Source organism: Lithobates pipiens, unplaced genomic scaffold, assembly GCF_037356315.1.
Source record: "Lithobates pipiens isolate NorthernLeopardFrog02 unplaced genomic scaffold, aLitPip1_a1.2 Scaffold_10, whole genome shotgun sequence".
Taxonomy (NCBI): domain Eukaryota; kingdom Metazoa; phylum Chordata; class Amphibia; order Anura; family Ranidae; genus Lithobates; species Lithobates pipiens.
In genome coordinates, this window is record NW_027507686.1 from 53,339,897 (window position 1) to 53,365,645 (window position 25,749).

The window sequence follows — 25,749 nt, forward strand, 5'->3', positions numbered from 1 at the left end:
TGTAAAGGCAGAAAGTTTTTCACCTTAATGTATTCTCTGCATTAAGGTAAAGAAGCTTCTGTGATCAGTTCCACCCCAACCCCCAAGCCCACCCTAAATACTTACCTGAGCCCGATCTTGATCCAGTGCTGTGCCTGAGAGCAGTGTCTCTCTCTCTCTCTTCATTGGACATTGAGGTAGCAGGAGCCATTGGCTCCCACTGCTGTGAATTACAGCCTGTAAGGGGGGGAGCGAGGAGTGGAATCGAGTCACACTGCGTGTGTCAAACACAGAACGCAGCTCAGGGAATCACTTTAATGTCTTTCATATATATGCCTAATCTATAGTCACCATTGTTTTCTATTAAAAAAATAAAAAGTAGTATCATCTTGCACCCTTTTATTTTCCATAACTGTTATGTAATCTTGTGTCCTGTCCTCTTAGGCATTGAACTACCTAGAATTAACTACGCTTACAATGGCAAGAAGTACAGATATGTTTATGCTTCTCATGTTGAATGGCGTCCAATTCCCACCAAGGTAAATATCACAGTTTGTATATGTATATGCCAAATGAGCTATCCAAGTTCAGAGTATCATTGACAGGCAATTCTCTAATCCCCGAAGAATTAACTTTCCAGCATCACTCCTTTACTTTTTCACATCATTTCAACTGCAGTTAAAGCTGCTTGTCTTGATTATAGCTGATTATAATACAGATTCAATCTTTTTTACAGCTCCAATAAACGCTTTGCAAACCCCGCTAGGATTTATATCATATCTAAATCCAAAATAATATATTTATTGCTGGTAGCAGTCCTTAGATCTGATGGCTGCATTCGTTTTTTTTTGTCAGGCTTTTTTCCCTTTATTTTTTACCTGGTCATACTGCGAATGACAAAATTCCTGTCCTTTCGTGGCTACCCTATTTTAATTATCTCCCTTGTATCTATGGAGGGAGCCATGATTGTCACAAAGATGGAACTTCAAACATGTCTGGCTTTGTTCATCTCTATTAAATGGTGAATTGATGGAACTACTTGTTTTCCCGAGAAAGAAAAGAATGTTTGTGAAGTGACAGGGACATGGCATTTCTGGCAATATCAACAGGTATTTTCTGTACTTGCTGAAAATAGCCTGGAAAATGTAACCTACGGCAGTCACTACATCCAAGAACTGGTAAGCTGCAATGTGTTACATTTTTGTTTTTGGGTTTAGATATCTTTTCACCCTACATTCACACCTATGTGTTTTTTGGTGCATTTTACATGTTACAGAAATTAATTACAGTCCATTTGATATGGTTTCCTATGGTACACATTCACATCTATGTGTTTTTCAGCCAATGCATTTTTGGAAAGGGTCAGTGACTCTTTTTCCACAGCAAATAGAATTTTGTGTTTAATAGATTTCAATGAAGTTACACCAGAAATGCAAGTTTTGTGTTTTTGATGAATTTTGTGTTTTTTTTTCCCTTTTAAAAATACTGTATACAGCTGAATATAAAAAAAAAAAAATGCGAAAAAATTAGATTAGGCATAGATTTGGAAGGCAACCCCATGCCAAAATAATAAAAAAATGGCATGGGGTACCCCCACTCTTAAATCCATACCAGACCCTTATGCGTTCCATGCTGGAGAACCCCGCTGACAGCTGTTGACTCATCAGTTGTTAAAGGGGTTGTAAACCTTCATGTTTTTTCACCTTAATGCATCCTATCCTATGCATCCTATCCTCCCTCACCGAGGATGGCGGTGGCAGCAGCCAAGACCCGACGGACAAATCGGCTTTGGCTGCCGACATCGCGGGCTCCCTGGACAGGTAAGTGTCCATATATTAATAGTCAGCAGCTGCAGTATTTGTAGTTCTATGTATACTTCTGTGTGTTTGCTGTGTTGGAGCCTCTGTAATAACCATATCTCTGGTATACATTATTTAGATAGTGAAGTTTGACATTGTTACAAAGGAAATGCTAGAATGGACTGATGACATGTGCTGGCCTGCTGAACCTTTGTTTGTACCTCATCCAGATGCCAAAGAAGAAGATGATGGTGAGTTTCAGTTGCTTTCATCCTACTACTACATAGACAATTTACACTTTTTGTGAAAGTTGCAGTTATAGTTTTTATACCTATTGTGATGCATAGATTTTTTTTATTTTTTTGAAAAAAATTTTATTCAGATTTTCATCCACAAACAAGTACTTGTCATAGAAAGAAGACAAAAGGTGATACATCAAGCATATACATATCTCTACATTACGTTATCATGCCAACAAACAGAACAGTGCGTGTAGGAGCGGACGCACGGAAACCTCACATGTAGCTAAAGCAATACCATATACTAATCATGGTGGTGTAGCCACTGCTTAGGGGGGTCACTCTCTTGTCGCCCTGCTGGGTATCTTCAGGGTGCCCAAAGAGTTTGTGAGATCTCTTTTGAGATACCAGTCTGTGTATCTGAATGGCTGCATATTGGTGTGTATTTCTTCCTGAGAGAAAACATGCTCCATAAATTTGCGCCATCTAGAGAAAAAGCGTGTGGTAAAGTTAAAGCTTAACAGGATGGTATCCAGCTGTTCGAGGTAAAAGAGAGTAGTCAGGGCCCTTTTCACAGCTTGTAGCGAGGGTGGTGATACTTTGATCCATTGTGTCAAGATAGTTCTCCGTGCCACCAGTAGGCATAGATGCACCCACGGAGGCACACGGACAGTGTCACCCTCGAGAGGTGTTATGACAGGTGGGGTACATCCAAACAAGCACAATAGGCGGTCTCTGGGTAGTTCAAGGTTAGCGACATCTTGAATGAGCATAGATTTTAATACATATCAATATATGTACTCAGGTTAGTCATTGATTTGAATGGTGCTAGTTCTCATCTGTTTGACATTACAGTCTTTTTGATGCATCAATGTACTTTGAAGGATCTAATGATAATGGCATCACAATTAAGATGCATGCTTATTAAAAAGACACATGAAACACATGCCAACATGCAGTGCTGAGACAAGGTCATCAAGAGCCCAGGGCGAACATGCCAAACTGTATCCCCCGCCACCCACCCAAAATGTATGAATCTTTATATGTCAGCAAAAATCCCTCCAGGGGAACAGCTACTGTTGTGCACATCATTGGATCGAGATTGACCTCAGTAAATATTAGGGGGGGCTGGGGGGCTGCTGCACTCAGAAGGTTTATTACTTTCATGCATAGAATGCATGAACCTTCAGCCTTTAGAACAGGGGACGGCAACCTATAGCCTGTGGGCCGCACCCGGGTTACGGCCGTTAAATGCTTGGCCCATCAGTGCATGTGATGAATTTGCTAAAAAGCCGCTTGGCTGTTATCCCAAGCAATGGGAGGGGACGTCGTGTCTTGGATCTAGTAACCTGGAAGCGATTTCATTACATCACTTCCGGTTTACAGAAGACTTAAAGGTACCAAATTTAAAAAAAAGGACAGCTTTCAAAACAGCCAAACTTGGTGTTTTGAATGCTTTTAAGTGCAAAGGAGGGATTTGGGGTCTAATAGACCACAGCAACCTCCGTTGCAGTGGCTGCATTATTCAGTTGGGGGAAACGCCACCATTGGACATACACCAGATGTGAGGTGTGTAGCGCCAACCACCTTTAGGTGGGTGCTAAATAAGTTCAGGTAATGTGTTAGGTAAATTTAACCAGGGCCTTGCACTTTGAGGCCTGGTTGTTTGTTTTGGGAGAGGGGAGTGAGAGAGTAGAAGGGGGGTGTGGCCACCTGCATGCTGACCCTGAAAGATCTCCCTTACCTTCCATTGGAAATGTTCTGGAAGGAAGGCGGACTGGAGACTGGGGTGCAGGCAGCTTGTATGGAGAGCTCTGGACTAATCATTAAATTGTATTGGCAGGGGCAGGACTCGCATATAAGCTGGGGGTCACATGCTTCCCGGGGAGATGGGAGGAGTCTGGAGCAGAGAAGGAGCAAAAATGTAGCGATCAAGGAGCATGCCTGAAGGCCTGGAGGTTCAGAGACCCCAGCGCTGGATAGCAGGAAGGGGATTGAAGGCCTGAGGGTTCAGAGACCTCAGCGCCGGATAGTCATTACAACCACCACAACGTAATCTGCAGGAGTGGAGCGGGAAGTAGCTACAAAGAGGATGGAGAAAACTTGGATCGACCTTCTGTGGCAGTCATGGACCATCGATGGGAGAGAGCAAGGGGAGTGCTTATCCGTCAAGGACCCTTTCCTGAACTGATGCCGGGAGGATTGCAGGAGTCAAGATAGGCAGGTGAGCATACCACAATGTCTTTCAGAGGGGCATTGGTCAGTTCACTATAGGAAAGGACATGGGGAACAGAAAATAGGAACCAAAGTGTTAGAGGCAACTCATGTCCTCTAACAGCAATGTAACGTCCTTCAAGCAAAAAATAAAAGTTTTAAAGTTATCATGGACTGTCTGCTGTCTATTGGAATTTGTGCATAGGGTGGGACAGCGGAGCAAGTTAGCAGAAAGGTATGAAAACACCCAGCAGCTCCCAATGGAGTAGTGCGCTACAGGTGTAATAACAGAGGTGAAGGTTAGGTAGAACCAGACTTCCTCAAGAGGTGGGAAGCTGTAGAGTATCCAACAATAGCCTAGGTGTTTTAAGGTGCCAGAGAACATGGAGTGGATAACCACCAACCCGATGAAGAAACTCTAAAAATATATGGACATATCAGTAATGCCGTGCACGCGCAGTCAGATTTTCCGACGGGAAATGTTGGATGTGAGCTTGTTGGCTGAAAGTCCGACCGTGTGTATGCTCCATTGAACATTTGTTGTCGGACTTTTGGCTAGTAGGTTCTCAAAAAGCAAACAAACAAAAACGTTGTTGTCGGAATTTCCGATCGTGTGTACACAGGTCCGTCGCACAAAAGTTCACGCATTCTCTGAATCAAACAGAAGGAACCGTACCGCCTATTGAACTTCCTTTTGCTCGGCTCGTCGTATGTATGTCACCACGTTCCCACGTTCGTAATTGTTGGCCAACATTTGTGTGACTGTGTGTATGCAAGACAAGTTGGAGCCAACAACCTTCAAACAAAAATCTATGTTTTTTTTGTTGGAAAGTCCGATCGTCTGTATGGGGCATTAGAGTTAATAATAAATACAAACCTAAATTCTCCAGGAATTAACACTCTTCTATAGACAAGTTCAAAAAGAGATTGGATACGTCTCTAAATTGAAAATCCTTCAGTATGTCTTCCCTGTCTATATAGCGTTGTAGTAAAAGCTAATATGTCATTTACCACCTGCAGTCCTTCTTTGAGAATCTCTCAACAAATACTTATATTTGTAATATAATGATATTTTCATTTTATTATTGCAGGAGTTATATTATCTTCCATCGTGTCTTCTGATCCCAAAAAATCCCCATTTCTACTCATACTGGATGCCAAAACATTCAAAGAAATAGGCCGTGCCAGCATCAGTGCCGACATACATCTGGACCTACATGGAATCTTCATCCCACACAATAACTGAACTGCGACCCAACAAGCTAATCATTATACACTGGGAAATCTCAGCAATCAACATCAACAATATTTCAGCAGACCTGAAAGGAGAAACGTTGAAGAACCACCAAAAATATAGGAACCAAAATATTCTAAAGTTCTATAAGTGACCAGCATCATGGCCTATAGTGACCATGGCTGATAAGTAACTTTTATCTGTTGCACAAAATTTAAGATGCCGAGGTTTCACTTCTGTTATTTGTGTTTCTCAGTTCCTGTGCTCCATTTAAAGTTTGTATTAGTACTGGATGTCATAAAAAAGAGTAAGGTGATGCAAATCCGCTGCAGTTAATGTAGAACCAGAGCACAGTTGGCATATAGACAGTCAAGAAGAAAAAGTATTTTCTCTTGCCTGACACTGTTGAGAATGATAATATTGGAAAAAGGATAACTGAAAGAGATACCAGTTAATTATTTACATTTAATTAAAATCTGTAATGGCTCCCAGAGCATGCTGCGAGTTTGGTCCACAGCTGTGAATTTTCAATTTTAAGGTTTTATAAATAATTTTCTATAATTCACAGTTCAATTTGATCTGTGTGTTTATATATATATTGTATGTGTATATATAGATCAGTGTTGAAGTTTAAAACCTGTGAACTTTAAAATCGGTGATGAAAAAAGGGCAATGTCTATGTCTAGAAATCAGGAGTGTAAAGCGTCTTTCTTAGCCCTTGTACACACGGTCGGACATTCCGACAAGAAAATCCGTCGGATTTTGTCCAATGGATTTTGTCTGAAACTGATGTTGCATACACACAGTCGGACAAAGTTGTCGGAAAATCCAATCGTTCGGAACGTGATGACGTTATTTAGTTACGACGGGACTACGTTCAGGCTAGTAGCCAATAGCTTTGGTCTAGGAATTTGATCTGAGCATGCGTGGCACTTTGTCAGATCGGAATTCTCTACAAACAATCGGACAAAGTCCGATCGGATCATGTCGGAAATTTTTTATATCCAGCTCTCACACTTTTTTGGGCGGATATTCCGACGGAAAAAGTCCGATGAAGCCCACACACGGTTGGATTATCCGACAACACGGTCCGATCGAACATTCTCCTTCGGAATGTCTGACGGTGTGTACAAGGGCTATAGGATAAAAGATCAAAGTTCAATACATACTGGAGGGATTCTTTTAAGTCATGCAGATTTTATTGTCAAAATCTCCATCCCAGGTCCAGCCTTGTGCTACATTTATCGATTTGCACGTAAATACTAACAATGAACTTCTCTTTGTTGCTCCCTGTTGGTCTGTATATCTGTTCAATAAGTGCAAAAAATGCCTGTTGATCATATAAGAATTTCAGAGGTTTTCTGTTTCTGGTGCACACTTCCTGCATAATCTCAAGGAGTCTAATCAGCCCTATTTCTTATCTTGGACCACAGAACAATAAAGGGCCTATATATTAAACATCTCTTTGGCAGATGTGTTAAGTATTCACACAAGCACCACAAATGTTTGCCATATTGTTTGCAATATACCCACTCAAGACCAGGCCTTTTCTGACACTTTTTGTTTACATGTAACAATCAGTAATTTTTGCCAGAACATACCATATCTTTATGGACCTTGCTTTATGTAAAGACTGATGTCCAGGGCAGGACTTACCATTGGGCTTGACTGGGCTCAAGCCCATGGGCCCCGACCAATAGGGGGCCCCGCCGAGATACATAGACGAGTGTACTCGGCTCAGCTCCGCTCACAGTCACACCCAGTCCCGACCTATGATGGACATAACACAGGGACTGGGCGTGACTGTGAGCCGAGTACACTACTCTCGGCTCCGCTCAGGACTGTGAGAGGACCCGAGAGCCGCCGAGAGGACCCGAGAGCCGCCGAGATACACAGGACTCTGTATCTCGGCGGCACCATTTTTAAACTTCAAGACTGCAATGACAAGGCTGCAAATGGCACTGGGGCAAGGCTGTAAATGACAAGGCTACACTGACAAGGCTGCAAATGACACTGCCAGGCTGCATTGATGGGCATTTAAATGTAAGTTTTTTTCCTTAAAATTCCCTCCTAAACTTGGGGTGCGAGTTATACGCCGATAAATACAGTGATGTATAGAAGGTAGGGCCCGAAAGTGACTCAAGCCCAGGGGCCCCCACCACCCTAAGTCCTGCCCTGCTGATGTCCCAATACTTTTGGTAATATAGTGTAGATTTAAAACACTGTCTGTCTTATTAAAGGTTTAGAGGTTCAGGGGATAGACTTCCTGTATTACAGATTTCGCACGGACTCACTTTAAAAAAAATATTAGGCATATAAATGGGAAGACATGAAAAACACATAATGGAGTTTTATCAAATTTGACTGCAAAAGTGGAAATATGCTTTAAGGCTAGGTTTGGGGGTGTTATTAACTTTTAACTAACACTCGGGAGACATGCGATGCGGGAACCCGCAGTAGATTCACAGCGTTCCCTTTTCGCAGCAGTGTGAACCTAGCCTAAGAGAGTTATTTTTGCTGGCATACAGCAGAAACTGAAATCTTACATTTACTCAGACTGGCCCTCTATTTTTGCCTCATCCTGCCTACTCAGGGAAAGAATGGCTTCATTCTAACAGAGCTGGAGGCCTGGAGATACCTTCCAGCCTATTAGAATATCCGCTGCTATAGTAAACTCACTGTCACTACACTGCAAGTCTTAAACTTTATTATATGTGTTTTTATTGCTGTAAAAGCAATCAGATGTGTATATATGTTATATTTTTTTAAATAAATGTTAAATATTTGAAACACTAAATTGGAAATGTGGTTTTTTTTTTAATCGACCACTCGCACTGTGAGAATTGAGCCATTTCAGGTTAAAATAAACTTGCTTGAAAAGAATGGAAGCTGCCATTGCTAATCTTCTGATCACATTCTTTCTTTAAGTACACAGATAATTAAATAATTTCATGATCTAAGCGCTTGTTACAAGTCAGCAACTCCAAAAGTATTTAAAGTAGAACTTCACTCTCTCACTCAACATTGCCTATTTTATTTTATTTTTTTTCAAAAAAGTTTTTATTGAGCAAATTAAAATGTTACATCACAAACATCAGGTATCAAATTGGCATCAATAATAGTAAATATACATTTCTATTGTAATGTCTAAGTGCTAGTGTCCACTCTCCATTCCTCCACCATTTGTTTTGCTCTCTTTTCTTTTTGTAAACCGATGTTGAAACAGTCGACATCAACCCAAAGAATAAGACAACTTTAAACCTTAAAATAAGTGCAATTACCCCCATTTATCTCCTCCTGGTCAAAACCTCCCAGGAGACATCGTAATGTGGAGCATATATTCGGAAGGGCAAAATGACCAGAGATGAACTCAGTCACCCTGGACCACAAGGGTCGTATTTTGGGGCAATCCCATACCATATGTATAAAAGTACCCTCTGCTCCCTTGCACTTGTGGCACTCTGCGGAATCTTTCCAGTGCATTTTAACCACTTGACCACTGGGCACTACTAAAACCCCCTTCCTAACCAGACCAATTTTCAGCTTTCGGTGTTCTCACATTTTGAATCACAATTACTCAGTCATGCAACATTGTACCTATATGAAATTTTTGTCCTTTTTTTCACACAAATAGAGCTTTCTTTTGGTGGTATTTAATCACATCTGGGGTTTTTTTTTTTTGCACTATCAAAGAAAAGAGTGGGCCAACTCAATACTGAACCCTACGGACTAAGAGAGGGATGCCATTAAAGTTCATGTGTGTATAAAGAAAGGTGTCCCAATACTTTTGGTAATATAGTCTAGCTCTCTCTGGACATTCTTCATCATAGAAGACTCTCAAATCAATATACTTCTTCCAGGCAGGTTGCACGGAAAAAACTTTCTTCTTGGCCAGGGGAGAATTTTTTTTATGAATTCTTTCGTTATTCAAATGCTCACACATTGGTTGCATTATATTGTTCACATCGCAGTGCAATGACCAACTGTTACTTTAAGTAGGGCAATTCCCTTTCACATATCAGACAAACTACTGTAGTACAGTATGTTAGAAAAGTGTTTACTACAATCATAAGGTTAAGCTTGCCAAGAAATGCACATGAAGGTTTTCAGACTTTTAGGGAGTGAAAGGGGCAATGTGAGATGTAAGATATTCCAGAGAGAGGTAATGGGCAGGGGATCCAGAGTGTGGGTAGTGGGTGACGATGTGGAGGATGGAGGGCCTCCTCCGTCTCCCACACTCTCCTCCAAGCTGAGGCCTGTCTTCATAATGAGATTGGGAATTCCTGGTGAGGTAGTAGGGCACAGAAGGGCCTCATAGTAGTGTGTAGTAGTGAATAAAAAAAAAAAAACACAGTGGCTACGTGGTTAGCGATTCCTCCTAGCAGCATTAGGGTTGTTGGTTTGAATACCAACCATGGCACTGCCTGCCTGGAGTTTGCATGTCCTGCCTGTGCCTGCGTGAGTTTCTTCCGGGTGCTCTGGTTTTCTCCAAAGACATGCTGGTAGGTTAACTGGCTCCTGTCTTAATTGGCCCTAGTGTATGTATGAATGTGAGTTGGGGACCATAGATTGTAAGCTCCTTGAGGGCAGGAACTGATGTGAATGTACAAATATATATGTAAAGCGCTGCGGAATTGGGCAGCACTCTATAAGTACCTGTAAAAACAACATAAACTCAAATTCCCTGCCTGCCAGGGGAAGGAGTTATGGCATAATAAAGAGAATGCCAGCACATCTAGCACAACATGATCTGTAAATCTTTGACAAGGGGCACTCTTCTCCAAAAGGGCTGTATGGGAGGGGAAGGGACCTGAAAATATGCAATATTTATACCCTGGTGAGCCTCCATATCTCCAGCACTGGTTTGTGATAGACAGGAATAAGTTGTGCAGGGTCTGTGGGGGTTCTTTCTCAACTCTTTTAACACAGAGGAACTCATTAAATAGATTTCTGTTCTCAGGGAACATCAGCTAATAATTAATATCTCTACAACTTAATACATTAGCGTGATGGTCACTGGAAAGAATGAGCCTTACATTTGTGGTCTTCGGGAAGAATACCCTTATCTCTTTACAGGTAGATTGTTGTCGGTAGTTACTTCTCTTATGCCGTGTACACACGACCGGACTTTTCAACAGCAAAGGTCCAACGGATTCATTCCGTCAGACAATTCGATCGTGTGTGGGCTCCATCGAACCTTTGCTGCCCAAAAATCTGATGGACTTTAGAAATAGAACATGTTTCAAATTTTTCGGCCGGAACGCCACCGGACCCAGTTCCTATCAAGAAATCCGTTCGTGTGTATGCAAGTCCGACGGACAAAAAACAACACTAGGGCAGCTATCGGCTACTGGCTATAAACTTCCTTATTCTAGTCCGGTCGTACATCATCACGTTTGACTCAGTCGGACTTTGGTGTGATTGTGTGTGTCCAAGTCCGTTCATTCGGAAAGTCCACTGGAACTCCGCCAAAAGTCCGTCGGGAAGACCATCAGACCTAGTCCGTCGAAAGTCCGGTCATGTGTACGTGGCATTAGAGGAAAAAATTACTCATTGCTCAAGGAACCTCTAGCAACCTCTGGGGGAACCCTGTTTGATAGATGCTCCTCTGGAAGGTTACTCCAAACATTTATCACCTTCCCACAGCTCACATCACTAAGCCAACTCCTTGGCTAGGAAGAATATTACTAACTCGGTTATTAGCTTTTCCAGCTGTAGCCTTTAGGAGTTGCTCAACAACAGCTGGCATAAGTACTTAGCCTGAGTTTAGGAACACTTGCAGAACAGAATATGGATTCATGCACACGGGCATGGTAAAATATCGGCATTGGGTCTTTCTGCCAGGAGATGGCAGGAAAACTTATGGTAAAAAAAAATGCTCATCTTGGTGTGTTTTTATGCATGTTTACAGGCGTATGGTGTTGAACATAAACTCTTTCTACTGGCCAGAATATTGTTTTATTCTGACCACTGAAATACATTTATGAGCATATGAGCATTTCTGCATGTACATGTGCAAATTATGTTGATAAGCTTCTGGCCCAAACAGCTTTGGGGCCTCTAAACAGTGCTCTTAAAATACTGATGTAAATGCCTAATGTGCATGGACACATAGGCTAACATTGGACTGTGTTTAAGGGCCAGTTCACACTATTGTGATGCGAGAACCCTGCGAATCAACTGCGGATTCCCGCATCGCACCCGGCATGCGAACTGCTGGGGAGTGTCACTATATATTTTAACGACGCCCCCATTTCAGCTCGCATATCGCACTGCGAATTGACAGTTCGCACATGAATCAGATCTCATATGTGTGAACACACATGCAATCCGATTCTGGTCCGAACTGAAAAAAACGGTCCTGTGCGTGTTTCTATTGAATGCGGTGCAATATCAGCCATACTATCTGTATGGCTGACATCGCACCCGCACAGACATCGCATGTAATGTGAACAGCAGTGCACTGCGCATTACATACGATGTCTGGCATCGCAATAGTGTGAACCGGCAATAAAGACATACAAAAAAATATGCTGAACGCCTGTAAAAGCAGCTTTGTTTTATGGCCCTGTGCATGAGGTCTAAATAAACAATACTCTGGCTACATCCTAGCTGTTCAAAGCAAATAAATAAAGTAAAGAGACCCTTTTCAGAGAAAACTTTGCAACTCTACTTCCTGCTTTAGGCCCCTTTCATACTGCTCCAGAGCGATTTCCCCACAGCATGGGTGTACCGCAGTGTTTTCTAAAACTGCACTTTTTTCTTGCATGCAGGAATTTTGTCTTGAATTCCCCCTGTTGATGTTACTTCATTAATCAACCTCTACAGTGTCCTCAGATCTATACCATCTGTGCCCAACACCTTTTCTTTAGCACCACCACCACTTGACAACTCCCAGCTCTCCTGCTCTTTGTGCCTTTTGGAAGACAGATAGTCCAGAAGGGAATAGGCATTCCCTACCAAACAACCGCCATATTAGTCTTTACATTAGTGGTCCACTCACTCCATACAGCATCTCCATTGCTGATTGCAATAACATGTAACTCCTCCTTATCCCTACTATGGTCTGACTATTTATAGCTCCACTATTGCTTTTTAATTGTAGAAATGTACTCTTTTTTTATACACACAGATTAGACTTGTTCAGCTTAGAGTTAAAGTAGTCCCAAATGAAACACTGAAATCTGAAAGAAATGAGACAAATGCTGCTAACACCTGGTTATTCCACTAGATGTCACTATAGCACCACCCATAAAGTGAATATGTCCATTAAAAGATAGGTTTGCCTTTTGCAACATGATACATCCATATTCAGGGTGTAACATGCTACAGTGCACACCCCCCTTGCCCGAGTCCCTGCTTTGACAGCGAGTGGGGGGATCTTCTCCCCCTGCTCACTGCCACAACCTAAAGAAAACTCGGTCACGTGGGGCTCCGCCCATGTCATCTATTCACCGTGTTCTGTGGATTGGAAAACTACAAGTCCTGACAGCCTTTGTGGCTGTCGGCTTGTAGTTTTCAATGAACTACTATGGCACTGTTGAAAATTCTAGTAGTTCATTCTATCTTTCTGTCAGTGTGTGTATCTGCTTGCCCGTATTAGGTATTAGCAGACACTGACAAGTCATGCATGGTACTGCTGAACGTGGGTGCAATGCTTTACAGCAGGGGTTGACAAACTGGTGGCCCTCCAGCTGCGAAACTACAATTCCTATCATACCTTTGCCTGTGGGAGTCATGCTTGTAACTGTCCGCCTTGCAATGCCTTATGGGACTAGTTTTGCAACAGCTGGAGGACCACTGTTTCGTCACATATGGTGACCCATCACATTTGGTTACCTGCTGGACTGTGTATGCGCGACGTATGCTTTCCAACACTGTGGCGATCTGTGCTTGCGCAGAATTTTGTGGTCACACCCCTGAGTCCAGGTTCAAGCCCCACCGTCCAAGTGCACATAGAGTTAGATTACAATTATGCCAAACGAAGCAAGGCCGTGCCCGAGAGGGGCCCTGTGCATGCGCACTCCAGCGGGCAGTAAAATGTGATGGGTGACGTGACGTGACACCGCCAGTAGTCAAAAAATAATAATAAATGCACATTTTCTTATCTGTAAAAAGATGTGAATTTTTTTTTTTAAAGTGAACTGCAAAGTGGAACTTTAGCCAGAAAATTAAGTCTTGATAGATCACTTCAGGCTGTCCACTTTTGCAGGTATAGCTATGTAAAACATTAAAAATAAGTCTCACCCTGCTCTGCACATGCTCAGTTGTTCTTGACTTTTTGGCACGGTGCCAAAATTGTAGAGGCCAATTTCCTGACAGCCTAAAGAATTACTGCTGTTCTGGGGCTCTGGGCTCCAGCTAAACGGCAGCCTTCAGCAAGAACAAACAGGAATGATGCTGCAGGCAATTTACAGCACACACTAATTTTGGTAGCCCAATTATTATAATGTGGAATTTATAAATATTATAAAATATTATTTTTAGATATTAAGTTGTTATAAGTAAAGTTCCACTTTAAAATTAAGCTTTTCTCTCTTTCACTAAAAATCATAGCAGCACACACCCTGATTGAAAATAATTTTACATACATTGCATTCATTCAAACAAACATGTTTTGCTTTTACTTACACTTACCGTTTTTCCACTTCCTGGTTTCTTTAACCACTTACAGACCGGATGATTTTCCCCCTTAATGACTAGGCCATTTTTTTGCGATGCGGCTCTGCATCGCTTTAACTGACAATTGCGTGATCATGCAACACTGTACCCAAACAAAATTTACGTCCTTTTTTTCCCCACAAATAGAGATTTCTTTTGATGGTATTTGATCACAGTTTTTATTTTCTGTGTTTTTATTTTTTGTGCTATAAAAAAACCCCATAAATTTTAAATCATCAGTTTAGGCCAATATGAATTCTTCTACATATTTTTGGTAAAAAAATAAAATAAATCGCAATAAACGTATATTGCGTCTTGAAAATAGGGGATAGATTTATGGCATTTTCATTATTTATTTTTACTAGTAATGGTGATCATTGATTTTTAGCAGGACTGCGACATTGCGGCAGACAGATTGGATACTTTTTTGGGACCATTCACATTTATACAGCGATCAGCGCTAAAAAATAGGATTTTTATAACAGCTTACCTGTAAAATCCTTTTCTTTAAAGTACATTATGGGACACAGAGCCATAGTATTTACTATGTGGGTTATAGGCCACCTTCAGGTGATGGACACTGGCACACCCTAAGACAGAAAGTCCACTCCCTATATAACCCCTCCCACTACTGGGAGTACCTCCGTTTTGGAGCAAAGCAATACACATGTATACCAAAAAGAAGGGAGGGACCTCTGTGTCCTGTGATGTACTTCAAAGAAAAGGATTTTACAGGTAAGCGGTTATAAAAATCCTATTTTCTTATCGTGCATCACGGGACACAAAAGTAGGGGCACTAAGAGACTAAAAGACTTATACTGCTTTCTGCTGTACACTGCTCCCAAAGGCAATAGCCGTTATGACCTTTTACATCCACTTGATAGAATCTGGTAAAAGTACGGACTGAAGACCAAGTTGCGGCCTTGCAGATTTGAGCCATGGAGGCTTGGTGATGCACTGCCCAGGAGGTACTAACAGCCCTGGTGGAGTTTAATGTGACAAGGTGGAACTTTCCTCTTTAAACCATAAGCTTGAACAATCACTTGGCAAATCCATTTAGAAATAGTCAATTTTAATGCTGCCTGTCCACTCTTAGGACCTTCAGGTAACACAAACAAAACATCTGTTCTACAAATCTGAGCAGTCACCTTCAAGTAGACTTTGACTGCTCTCACCATATCAAGAGAATGTAGTGACCTTTCTTCTGCAGAACAGGGTTCTGGGAAAAATTAAGGTAGAATAATATCCTGGTTCGAATGAAAACCTGACACTACCTTCGGTAGAAATTTAGGATGAGGACACAATACAACCTTATCCTTGTGAATAATCAAATATGGCTCTTTACAAGAAAGAGCTGCCAACTCTGATACCCTTCTTGCAGAAGATATGGCTACCAGAAAATATGAAGACATAAGAAGGGAATGTGGGACTTTAAATGAGGCAATAGACTTGTGGAGGTAGAGTATTAATGCCTGCTAATATGAAATACCTTGTATTACATTCATCAATGTTAACTTTCTCTCATGTGCTGCCAAGCGGACATATATGTATCCATTATGTTTATACCATGTGTGCATGTGTATGTACAAAATGTTTACTAAATACTCTACCTCCACAAGTCAATTGCCTCATTTAAAGTCCCACATTCCCTTCTTATGTACTTGAACCCGGGATGGAGGTACATTAATTGTGCCTCATTTAAAGTCCCAAACTCCCCCCTCTTGACCAGAAAAACTAATAAAGAATATGTTGTATCGGCTCAAAAGGCTGTTTCCGTAATGCTGACAGGACTGAATTCAAGTCCCAGAGGTATTCCAGGTGGCTGACTGTGGTGACCAAACTTTAGTCTAAGTGGGCTACCGATCAGTCTATCAAGAGTAGATTGTCTAAGTAAGCCAGAATAGTTATACCTTGAGCCCTTAACCTGGCTAAAGGGGGAGCCAAGACCTTTGTAAACACTTGAGGCGCAGTAGCTAGACCGTAATGCAGAGCTACAAACTGAAAATTAAGATTTTCTATCTCGAATCGTAGAAATTTCTGGTGAGCAGGAAAAATAGGTACATGGAGGTAAGCATCCTTGATGATGATTGACGTTAGCACCACCTTGTAGAATGGAGACCACTGTTCGGATTAATTCCATGCCAAAAGAGTGGATATTCAAAAAACTATTTAGATCTTTGAGATCTAAAATGGGTCTGATATCCCCATTTGGTACAGTGAAAAGGTCTGAATAAAACCCTAACCCCCGCTCTTCCATGGGGACCACCGATATCACTTTTTGAGACAAAAGATGGTCCAAAGCTTGAAAGAGACTTTTTTTTCTCTGGATCCTGGGAGCGTTTATACTGAGAAAACAAACTCTTGGAACTCGTTTGTACCCTAGAGATATTGAGGAAGCCACCCATTTGTCTCGACACTCTTCCTGCCAGATCCTTGAGAACTGCAGAAGTCTTTCCCCCACTCGAGGGAGCGGGGGCGCCCCTTCATAAGGAAGTTTTAGTATTTTGTTTTGTGGGTTTCCTCCCCCAGGGCCTTTTTATCCCTGGGGTTGACCCTGAGGTTTACCTCTAGAACTTGGCGGTGGAGGCCATTGTGACTGCCTGGAGGCTGATTCTCCTGGCACTGGAGAAGAAGCTTTTTTAAAATAAAAACCCTTAATCCTCTTCTTAACTGGCAAAAGGGAACTATTCCCATTATAAATTCTTTGGATGTATTTATCCAGATCACCCCCAGTCATTCACCGTGAAAAGGAGAACTAGTCAGGAGCTTTTTGCATGGTGCTTAGGCTGACCAATTTTTCAACCATTCAACCACTCACATGCACCAGCCCGAGCATAAGCCGTGAGGCCTGGGGAATAGAATCTCTCATAGTGTCTATTGCAAAACATAACGCCCCTGGTATCCCAGACAAATCTTAGGCCTGGTTATCAGGAATAGAGATGGTCGAACTTCCAACGGGACGTTTCGCGAACGCGAACCCGGCCAAAAGTTTGCGAACTGCAAAGTTCCCGGCGGGCCCCAGTCATATTTTCAGCCACAAAATACTTACTAGCTGTGCACACATAGTCCTACCACATGGCCACTGACATAACACATGTATGAAGTGAATCTGGGATCGACAACTACAAGCATTCTTTTTTTATCTGTGAAATTTTGACAATTCAGGACTCAGGAGCACATGAAGGCAATGGAGGAGAGGAAAGGTCAGGGTAGGCTATGAAGAGGGTGCAGGAGATGATCACCAGCACAGTTATAGAGAGCACTGACACCAGCACCGTGATATAGAGCACTGACACCAGCACCGAGATAGAGAGCACTGACACCAGCACCGAGATAGAGAGCACAGACACCAGCACCGAGATAGAGAGCACAGACACCAGCACCGTGATATAGAGAACAGACACCAGCACCGTGACATAGAGCACAGACACCAGCACCGAGATAGAGAGCACAGACACCAGCACCGTGATATAGAGCACTGACACCAGCACCAAGATATAGAGCACTGACACCAGCACCAAGATATAGAGCACTGACACCAAACCCCCGTGATATAGAGCACTGACACCAGCACCGTGATATAGAGCACTGACACCAGCACCGAGATATAGAGCACTGACACCAGCACCGAGATAGAGAGCACTGACACCAGCACCGAGATAGAGAGCACTGACACCAGCACCGAGATAGAGAGCACTGACACCAGCACCGAGATAGAGAGCACAGACACCAGCACCGTGATATAGAGCACTGACACCAGCACCGAGATATAGAGCACTGACACCAGCACCAAGATATAGAGCACTGACACCAAACCCCCGTGATATAGAGCACTGACACCAGCACCGTGATATAGAGCACTGACACCAGCACCAAGATAGAGAGCACGGACACCAGCACCAAGATAGAGAGCACTGACACCAGCACCGTGATATAGAGCACTGACACCAGCACTGTCTCAAGCGGAAGGTATATGGTGGTGGTGGTGGTAGTGTCTTTGGGGGTGCACACAGCAGAGAGTGAAGAAGAGGGTGCAGATCGAGAGGATGAGGAGGGTGCAAAAGTGTAAGGCCGAGTGAGCCACTCAACCAAATCTGGTGCGTCCTTTGACGTAATCACACGCACTTTCTGCAATTTGCCACTTTGGCTCAAGCCTGTTGCTCCTGCCCTACCCCTACCACCCGTGCGGAAGGGCCTGCCTCTTCCTCTGCCTGTCATTTTTTAAATGACCCTGTAACAAAAGTTTCTAGAGAAGTGCAGTATGTATGTGAAAGAAGGTATATAACACCCCGCTTCAATCTGTCGTTTTTGGGGGCCACTGGTCTATCACACCAGTTATAATACTTTTTTTTTTATTGCGTTTGTCACTTTTTGTAGTATCGCTGCAGAACCGCTCAGCAGTCACAATGCTGCACAGTGGAAATGCACTATTCTATGCTTTCTATATGTGCAAGTATTTTATATGTGTATTACACACCTATATACTGCACACCAAATAGTACACCTATACCAGTCCTTAAAATGACCTTTGTGGACCTAGTAGCTAGTGATTTGCAGACTGTCCCTCAGTCCCTACACTGATAAAAGACTGCTGCAGAAACCAGCAGTAATCTGCAGCACAGCCCTGCACCAGCACCCTATATATTGTACACCTATACCAGTCCTTAAAAGGACCTTTGTGGACCTAGTAGCTAGTGATTTGCAGACTGTCCCTCAGTCCCTACACTGATAAAAGACTACTGCAGAATAGGGCAGCAGTCAGCAGCAGTGCATCACAAGCCTATATATTGTACACCTATACCAGTCCTTACAAGGACCTTTGTGGACCTAGTAGCCAGTGATATGCAGACTGTCCCTACACTGATAAAAGACTGCTGCAGAAACCAGTAGTAATCTGCAGCACAGCCCTGCACCAGCACCCTATATATTGTGCACCTAGACCAGTCCTTAAAAGGACCTTTGTGGACCTAGTAGCTAGTGATTTGCAGACTGTCCCTCAGTCCCTACACTGATAAAAGGCAGCCGCAGAAACCAGCAGTAATCTGCAGCACAGCAATGCACCAGCACCCTATATATTGTACACCTATACCAGTCCTTAAAAGGACCTTTGTGGACCTAATAGTAATAGCTAGCTAGTGATTAAATTGACTGTCCCTGCTGCACACAGCATCCTGTCCCTACACTGACAAAAGACAGCTGCAATCACCAGCACAGCAGTGCACTGAACGCTATATACTGTACTACACCTATACCAGTCCTTAAAAGGACTTTTGTGGACCTAATAGCTAGTGATTTGTGTCACTACAGTCTCTCCCTGCTGCACACAGCGTCCTGTCCCTACACTGACAAAAGACAGGCTGCTGCAATCACCAGCACAGCAGTGCACTGAACCCTATATACTGTACTACACCTATACCAGTCCTTAAAAAGACTTTTGTGGACCTAATAGCTAGCGATTTGTGTCACTACAGTCTGTCCCTGCTCCACACAGCAACCTCTCCCTACACTGACATAAGACGGAATGTAAAATGGCCGCCAGATCAGGTCTATTTATAAGGTAGGGGGTATGTCCAATTGTCCATGTGCTGAAATGTCTCAATTGGCTGTCCTGTACCCCATGATGGATGTGTCATCATGGGTCAAAGTTCTTTCACACTGTAAACACATATGTTCGCCAGGCGAATAGCGGCAATAGTCCGCCAATCGGGCGAATCGCGAACACGCAAAATTCGCCGTGAACCGACCGCCGGGCGAACAGTTCGGCCATCCCGAATCAGGAATAATCTTAAGCACCTGTTTAAACTGGTCTCTCAAGGACCGACATACTCCTGAACCTGCCAGAGAAAATTATTTTTAACCACTTGCCACCTGCCATATAGCAAAATGACGGTGTTAGAGTCCAGATGTGGAGCCCGACTTGTAGGAGGAGACCTCTCTTACAGCGCTGGTTCAGGAGCCGCTGGAATGGGAACAGCGGTCTCGAGAGCGCAGTGGGTAGGAGGGCCTGCTGGATAGGGCCGCTGGAGCTGGTAGAAGAGCGGAGATCCCTCTGAAGGCTGAGTGGACTGCGGTTTGCTGGAAGCAGGCAGTAGCTTCAGAAGCCGAAGATTGGAACTGGCAGCAGGCTGGAGAAGAGTCAGACGGTCCGGGTCAGAAGGTAAGCAGACTGGTGGTAACGGAAGGCAGAAGAGGTGTCGGTAAGCAGGCAGAGGTCGGCAACGGAATCACAAGCAGAAGAGGTTTCGAGGTCAGGCAGGCCGGGTCGGGATTGGAGAAGGCAGAGAAGTCAAGCAAGCCGGGTCGATAACGGTAGCCGGTAATCAGGTTCAGGATCAGGTATTCAAAGGTAACCGGGTTCAGGATCAGATATTCAGACACACGGAAGCTGAGACGAAACAGCGCCGCACCGGCGCACTTGAGGGTCCTTTAAACGCTCAGTGGCGGGAAGGAGCGCACGCACGCCACGCACGACCACGTGAACGAGCGCGCGTACGAATCGCCACTCGCGAACGTGCACACTAACGCGTAAACGAACGCGAACGCGTACGCGAACGCGCAGAAGACACACGCCGACGCCTGTGTGCACGCAGCTGTACCTGTCTATTGCTGGTAAGTTCCTGACATTGCCCCCTCCCAAGGGGCAGCCTCCGGATGCCCAACAGGTTCCTCTTTTCTGGATGGGCAGACAAGTATGCGTGAATTAACCGCCTGGCATGGATATTGCTGTTCGGTTCCCAGGAATTGTTCTCTGGCCCAAATCCCTTCCATTTGATCAGAAATTGGATGCGTCCCTGTCTTTTTCTGCAATCGAGGATGGCCTCCACCTCGTACTCCTCATTTCCATCCACTAAGATGGGTTCTGGAGGTCTAGTTCCTCTATCAGGAAAGGGATCAGGGGTGGCAGGTCTCAGCAGTGACACATGGAACACAGGATGAATCCTAAGCGACTCAGGCAGGGTTAGCTCGTAGGAAACTTCATTAATTTTCCTCTTAACCGGAAATGGTCCCATAAATTTAGGTGCAAGTTTCCTGGAGGGACAAGCCATTTTAATGTTATTGGTAGAAAGCCATACCTGGTCGCCAGGTTGTAGGATCAGTTCCCCTCTTCTTCTCCGGTCAAAGGCTCTCTTACTGTCTGCCTGGGCCTTGGCCACTGCTTCCTGCAACACCCGGTTATTGTGGCTGAGGAAATCCACTGTCTTCTGGACCGCTGGAACTGAGGTTTCTGGAAGAAAATCAGGCAAAAAGGTTAAATGAAAGCCATAATTGGCGAAAAAAGGGGACTGACCGGTGGCCGAATGACAAGCATTATTGTAGGCAAATTCTGCCAAAGGCAGCAGGGACACCCAATCATTCTGTACGAATGATGTGAAGCACCTAATGTACTGCTCAAGAGTCTGGTTGGTCCTTTCTGTCTGCCCATTAGTTTGGGGATGATAGGCAGAGGACAGTGCCAGCTCAATTTTCAGGATCTCGCACAGGGCCCTCCAGAAGCGTGAGGTGAACTGCACTCCTCTGTCGGAGACTATATTCGCTGGAATCCCGTGTAGCCTCACAATCTCCTTAATGAACACGTGGGCAGTCTCCACAGCAGATGGGGTGCCTTTTAAGGGTGAGAAGTGGGCCATCTTGGATAGCCGGTCTACAACCACAAAAATAGTTGAACATCCCTCAGAACATGGAAGCTCGACAATAAAGTCCATACTAATCATTTTCCAGGGTCTGTCGGGTACGGGTAGGGGTTTCAGCAGTCCCCAAGCCCGGTTCCTGGGTGTCTTGTTCTGGACACAGACGGGGCAAGAGCTGATGTACTCTTCGCAAAAGTCCTTCAAATTGGGCCACCAGAACGTGCGTTGTACCAGATCAAGGGTCTTGCGGACCCCAAAGTGGCCTGCCAGTGGGTGGTCATGAAGAAGGGACAGCACCTTAACTCGGACATTCTTGGGGACAAAAATTTGACTTCCCCTCCAGAACAAGCCATCTCTGGACATTAAGGTGATTCCGGGGGGTCTAGAGGAGTCAGAGGATGCTTCTCTGATCAGAGAGAGGAGGTCAGGCTGTAAAAGTAAAAAATTCCCGGCAGGTAAGATGGTGTCAGGAACAGATGAGTCCTTGGGATTGTCATACATCCGTGACAGCGCATCCGGTTTCACGTTCTTCGATCCGGGCCGGTACGTGATGTGAAAGGAGAAACGTGAAAAGAACAGGGCCCAGCGGGCTTGTCGGGGTCTCAGTCGCTTGGCAGACCGTAGATATTCTAAGTTCTTGTGGTCTGTGTATATTAGTACCGGGTGAGCAGCGCCCTCCAATAGGTATCTCCACTCCTCCAAGGCGGCCTTAATGGCGAGCAACTCTCGGTCGCCTACGTCGTAATTCTTCTCCGCGGAAGAGAGTTTCCTGGAGAAGAACCCCACGGGATGCATTAGGTCCTTGTTGCCTTGACGTTGGGAGATGACCGCTCCTACGGCCACTTCAGAGGCGTCTACCTCGAGGATGAAGGGTAGAGACGGGTCCGGATGGCTGAGAATTGGGGCGGACGTGAAGAGTTTTTTAAGTCTTTCGAAAGCACTCTGGGCCTCCTGAGTCCAGCAGAAGCGGAAGTTTTGTCTGGTCAGTTGCGTGATGGGCGCAATTATAGCTGAAAAGTCTCTTATGAACTTTCTATAAAAGTTCGCAAAACCGATGAAGCGTTGTACACCCTTCTTATCCAAAGGCGCTGGCCAATCTAGTACAGCAGACACCTTTTGGGGATCCATCCTGATGCCCGTTGGGGAGATCACTAGTCCCAGGAATCGGATGCTCTGTAACTCAAATTCGCATTTCTCAGCCTTTGCGTAGAGTCGGTGCTGGCGAAGGCGGTCTAGGACTTTACGGACGTGTTCTCGATGCTGATCAAGAGAGTTGGAAAATATTAAAATGTCGTCCAGGTAGACAATCACGAACACGTCGAGGAAATCCTTAAACACGTCATTGATTAGGTGTTGAAATGTGGCCGGGGCGTTGCAGAGCCCAAAGGGCATCACTAAATATTCATAATGACCGAATCGGGTCCGGAAGGCTGTTTTCCATTCATGCCCGGCCTGGATGCGAACTAGGTTATACGCTCCCCTTAGATCCAACTTGGTGAATATTTTAGCGGATCTCAGTCTCTGGAAGAGTTCGGGTATCAAGGGTAAGGGGTAGCGGTTCTTAACCGTAATCTTGTTTAAGTCTCTATAGTCCACACATGGACGGAGGGACTGATCTTTTTTAGTGACAAAAAAGATTCCAGCTCCTGCTGGGGAAGTTGAAGGACGGATGAACCCCTTCTCTAGGTTTTCGTCCAAGTAGGTCTTCAGTGCCCCCTGCTCCTTTTCTGATAAAGGGAATATGCGTCCGAAAGGAATCTCGGCCCCAGGGAGTAGCTCGATCGGACAATCATAGGGACGATGGGGAGGCAGAGTGTCTGCTCCCTTTTTACTGAACACATCAATAAAGTCATGGTAGTGCTTGGGCACAGTCTGCAGTAGGTCTTGATCAGAGTCTAAACATAAAAGGGTGGCGGAAGGCTTGGTGGAATCTGTTAGGCAGTGTTTCAAGCAATAGGAAGATAGAAATGTGACTTCTCTGGTAACCCAATTGATGTAGGGGTTGTGGGCTTGGAGCCAGGGTATGCCCAGAATGATCGGGAACATTGGAGAGGAGATGACATCCAACGTCAGAAATTCCTTGTGTTGAGAGGAGATAGTGACAGGTAGAGGGAGAGTCTCTTGAATTACCTTTCCAGAACTGATGCTAGACCCATCGGCCAGAAAAACTGAGAGTTCATGAGCCTTGCCTCGTAACGGGATGCCCTGTCGGCCCGCAAAGGTGGAGTCTATGAAGCAGCGGCATGCCCCGGAGTCAATGATAGCATTGACTGTCACCGTCCTTCCTTGGAGCTGTAGTGAGAGAGGAACAGCAAGGTGGGTTGAATTGGCAGTCAATGCAGAGAGACTGGTAGAAGCAGAAGGTAGACACTTACTTGTCTTGACAGGGCAATTAAAGACATAGTGACCCGAACCACCGCAGTAGAGGCAGAGATTCTGCTGCCGGCGACGTGCACGCTCTTCTGGAAGCAAAGCGGGGCGCAGTAGTCCTAATTGCATGGGCTCGGAGGTGTCAGGAGCCGTACAGGGCGGAATAGGACTGGACGGAGGTACATAGCGAGAAGCAGGCATTGGGGCTCTCGCTGTCATCCAGACTGGACGGGCTTGCTGAGCGGAGCGCTCTGATCTTCGCTCCCTGAGACGGCGATCAATCTGGATTGTCAAGGAGATCAGGGCCTCCAGGGTTTCTGGTATACCGACTCGAGCCAGTTCATCCTTAAGTCCTTCGGATAACCCCATGCGAAATTGATGCCTTAAAGCCGCATCATTCCATTCCGTGTCTGCGCTCCAGCGTCAAAAGTCCGAGACATAATCCTCAGCCGGTCTGCGGCCCTGCTGGAGCGCAAACAGAGCAGATTCAGCTGTGGCAGTCTTTTGGGGGTCCTCGTAAAGCTGAGCCATGGCCTCAAAGAAGGATTGCAGAGAGAAGGTTGCGACTGAATCTCCTTCAAGTAAACGGTGGGCCCAGGTCTGCGGTTCACCTTGTAGGAGGGAGATTACAAATCCTACCTTCGTGGCTTCCAGGGAGAAAGTCCGTGGTTGTAGGGCAAAATAGAGTTGACAAGCGTTCCGAAAAGCCCGAAATTTGGTTCGATCCCCAGAAAACCTTTCCGGAATGGGTACCCTTGGTTCAGGTGGAAGCATGACAACGGATGGTGAGGCGACGGGCTGTGCTGATAGGGAGGACGGAGCAGGGGCCACGTGACCAGTATCTGTAAGGTCCTGGACCTGTCCTTCAAGCCTGGCGTAGCTATCTTGAAGCAATTTTACCGCTTGGGTAAGGGCCGACAGGTGCGTGCAGATCTCCTTCATGGGAGAGGTCTCTCCTGGGGGCTCAGTCATGGCTGTTTCGTACTGTTAGAGTCCAGATGTGGAGCCCGACTTGTAGGAGGAGACCTCTCTTACAGCGCTGGTTCAGGAGCCGCTGGAATGGGAACAGCGGTCTCGAGAGCGCAGTGGGTAGGAGGGCCTGCTGGATAGGGCCGCTGGAGCTGGTAGAAGAGCGGAGATCCCTCTGAAGGCTGAGTGGACTGCGGTTTGCTGGAAGCAGGCAGTAGCTTCAGAAGCCGAAGATTGGAACTGGCAGCAGGCTGGAGAAGAGTCAGACGGTCCGGGTCAGAAGGTAAGCAGACTGGTGGTAACGGAAGGCAGAAGAGGTGTCGGTAAGCAGGCAGAGGTCGGCAACGGAATCACAAGCAGAAGAGGTTTCGAGGTCAGGCAGGCCGGGTCGGGATTGGAGAAGGCAGAGAAGTCAAGCAAGCCGGGTCGATAACGGTAGCCGGTAATCAGGTTCAGGATCAGGTATTCAAAGGTAACCGGGTTCAGGATCAGATATTCAGACACACGGAAGCTGAGACGAAACAGCGCCGCACCGGCGCACTTGAGGGTCCTTTAAACGCTCAGTGGCGGGAAGGAGCGCACGCACGCCACGCACGACCACGTGAACGAGCGCGCGTACGAATCGCCACTCGCGAACGTGCACACTAACGCGTAAA

The 25,749-nt window shown here is 45.0% G+C and overlaps 1 protein-coding gene across 1 annotated transcript in view; it reads left to right on the forward strand.

Annotated features, from left to right (window-relative positions):
* BCO1 (beta-carotene oxygenase 1) overlaps positions 1–8,262 on the forward strand; it is a 65,261-nt gene extending 56,999 nt beyond the window's left edge. Inside the window, exons 9-11 of the mRNA XM_077455028.1 lie at positions 424–518; positions 1,918–2,029; positions 5,323–8,262. Of these exons, the coding sequence (XP_077311154.1) occupies positions 424–518; positions 1,918–2,029; positions 5,323–5,477 (362 nt within the window). The 3' untranslated portion in view covers positions 5,478–8,262. The remainder of the gene's footprint in view (positions 1–423; positions 519–1,917; positions 2,030–5,322) is intronic.
* Positions 8,263–25,749: the final 17,487 nt, after the last annotated feature.